General features: G+C 44.9%; 1 protein-coding gene across 1 annotated transcript in view; it reads right to left on the reverse strand.

The window, feature by feature from the left end:
- Positions 1 to 2,500, reverse strand: part of LOC122248893 (protein sax-3) — a gene marked incomplete in the record, with an annotated part of 157,670 nt that overhangs the window by 71,956 nt on the left and 83,214 nt on the right. Inside the window, 1 exon segment of the mRNA XM_086544934.1 lies at positions 2,130 to 2,286. Coding sequence (XP_086401060.1) covers positions 2,130 to 2,286 — 157 coding nt within the window.

The following is a 2,500-nucleotide window of genomic DNA, read 5'->3' on the forward strand; positions in this document are numbered from 1 at the left end:
GAATATTTACCACCCATATTTACCGCTTCCTTGAAAGAATACTTTACTTTTCTAGCCTTTTTTTGCAACATCATGCAACAGTCCTCCAGCCAGATCTCTTAAAAGCAGTATTATTTTACCGACCTCTGCGGCACCCACAACTCCTTTATCAACATCTGCAACCTTACCCGACGCCCTGGTGACCCTGCAACATTCACCAACCCTCTGTCAACCTCTGCAAAGCCCTGTTAATCACTGTTTGCGTTTTTCCCAAAATGTTTAGCCTTTTGCCAACACCTCTGACGATGACTTTGGTTATTTTGGCTGGCAGAGAGGGAGAGGGAGAGACAGAGAGAGAGAGAGAGAGAGAGAGAGAGAGAGAGAGAGTTGAGACAGATGAGCGAAAGTGAGAGAGGGGAGGAGTAGAGACGGATGGAGAGAGAGAGAGAGAGAGAAGAGAGAGTGGGGGAGGCGAGAGAGATGAAGAGAGCGAGCAGAGAGGAGATGGAGAGTATGAGAGTAGAGATGGGAGAATGATCTGAGATGAGAGAGAGAAGATAGATAAATAGATAGATAGATAGATAGATAGATAGAATAGAGAGAGAGAAGAAGAGAGAGGAAGAGAGAGGATGGCGAGAAGATTGAGAGAGAAACGTTAAGATAAAAGAGGTGAGAGAGAGAGAGAGAGAGATAGATAGATAGATAGATAGATAGATAGATAGAGAGAGAGAGAGAGAGAGAGAGAGAGAGAGAGAGAGAGAGTAATGCATGACCTATAAATGGATAATACGTGTATCTGAAACACAATGCAATACTCCTGCCTATGTAGGCGAATCACTCACACACACACACACACACGCACATGAACACAGTACATGTACATATATTATTATCATCATCCACACACACCAGCACAAAATGATCAACAGACTCTATGATATATCGACATGCCCAAAAGAGCCTCTCCCCTCCCCCTCCCCCTCCCCCTCCCCTTCCCCCACACCTTCCCCTCTCTCTCCCTTCCATTCCATCTTCCCTCCCCCCCATTCCCCCTCCCACAACCTCCTCCCCTCCCCACCCCCATTTCACCTCCCACTCCTCTCTTCTCTCGCCTCCCCCATCCTATTCCCCCTCCCCCTACCTCCTCCCCTCCCCACTCCCATTTCACTTCCCCCTACCCCTACCCCTCTCCCGTTCCCCCTCCCCCTACTTCCTCCTCTCCCCACCCCCATTTCACTTCACTTCACCACCCATACCCACTACCCCTCTACTCCGTTTTTCCCCCCTTCCCCATTCCCCCTCCCACAACCTCCTCCCCTCCCGAACCGCCACCTCCCATTTCATTCCCCCTACCTCCTACCCCTTCCCCAGATTTTTCCCCTTTCCTCCCCTCCTCTCCCATCCCCATTCCCCCTCCCCCTACCTCCTCCCCCACACCTTCCCCCTTCCCCCCTCCCCCAGCAAACCTAGTCCACGCCATAAATTTCATTTCCTGCATCATTACCGCCGTAGAAGACCGCGGCCATCCTGAACATATTATATCCTTCCCGATTCCTTCGTTCACTCACGTCGGGCTACTTTGCAAATTCTTCGCTGTTTTTTATTATTGTTCTTTTTTTTTTTTTCGCTTCTTCTCTTCTTGTTTTAGTTTTATGTGTGGTTTGTTATCTCGTGTTTTTTTTTATATTTATGATATTTGTGTGTTTTTTTTTTTTGTTTTTTTTTAAGTATAGTTTTTTTTTCTTTAATATGCATGTTTTTTTTTGTTTTTGTTTTTGTTTTTTTGCTATCTTTCGTAGTTTGCTTCATCTTTCATTCTTTTATTTGCAGTGATTTGTTTTCACTCTATTATTTCTATTATCATTTCTCTTGTTTTATTTTCTTCTTTTTTTCTTTACCTTTTTTTTTTACTTTTTTATCATTTTTTCCTTTTCGTTCTTTATTCACTTTCCCTTTTTATCTTCTCTATATGTTTTTGTGAATGTATTTTTTAAAAATCTCCTATTCTTTGTTCCCTTAATTTCTACCTCATCTTATCTTTTGACATCATCTTCCCAGTTCTCTCTTCCTACCCCCTCCCCCCCCCCCCATACCACCTCCCCCCAACCCCCCATCTCAAAAAAAAAAAAAAAAAAAAAAAAAGGCCTCACCTCTCAGCCTCCTCCTTGAGGTCAATGGGGTGTCCGTTCCGCGTCCATGCGAGGTCAGGCGGCGGATGACCTCTCGGGGGCGAGCACGCAATCTCCGCTCTCTCGCCCGACGCGACGCTCATGTCCTGCGGCAGCGTCCGGAACTCTTCGCGAAGCACTGGAAGGGGGGAGGGGGAGAGAGGGGGGTCATTAGTTTGATGATCATAATGATGGTTATTTTGTGATGAGGGTTGCTGGTAAGTGCAGGATGGATGTTTCAACCTCAGATAAAAGGTTTTCATAATGATGATGATGATAGTAATGATAATAACGATGATAATAATAATGATTATGATAATAACAATGAAAACAATAATAATAGTAATGATAAC

The sequence above is a fragment of the Penaeus japonicus genome, unplaced genomic scaffold, assembly GCF_977035675.1.
Source record: "Penaeus japonicus unplaced genomic scaffold, GWHDUDI00000001_assembly GWHDUDI00000015, whole genome shotgun sequence".
Taxonomy (NCBI): domain Eukaryota; kingdom Metazoa; phylum Arthropoda; class Malacostraca; order Decapoda; family Penaeidae; genus Penaeus; species Penaeus japonicus.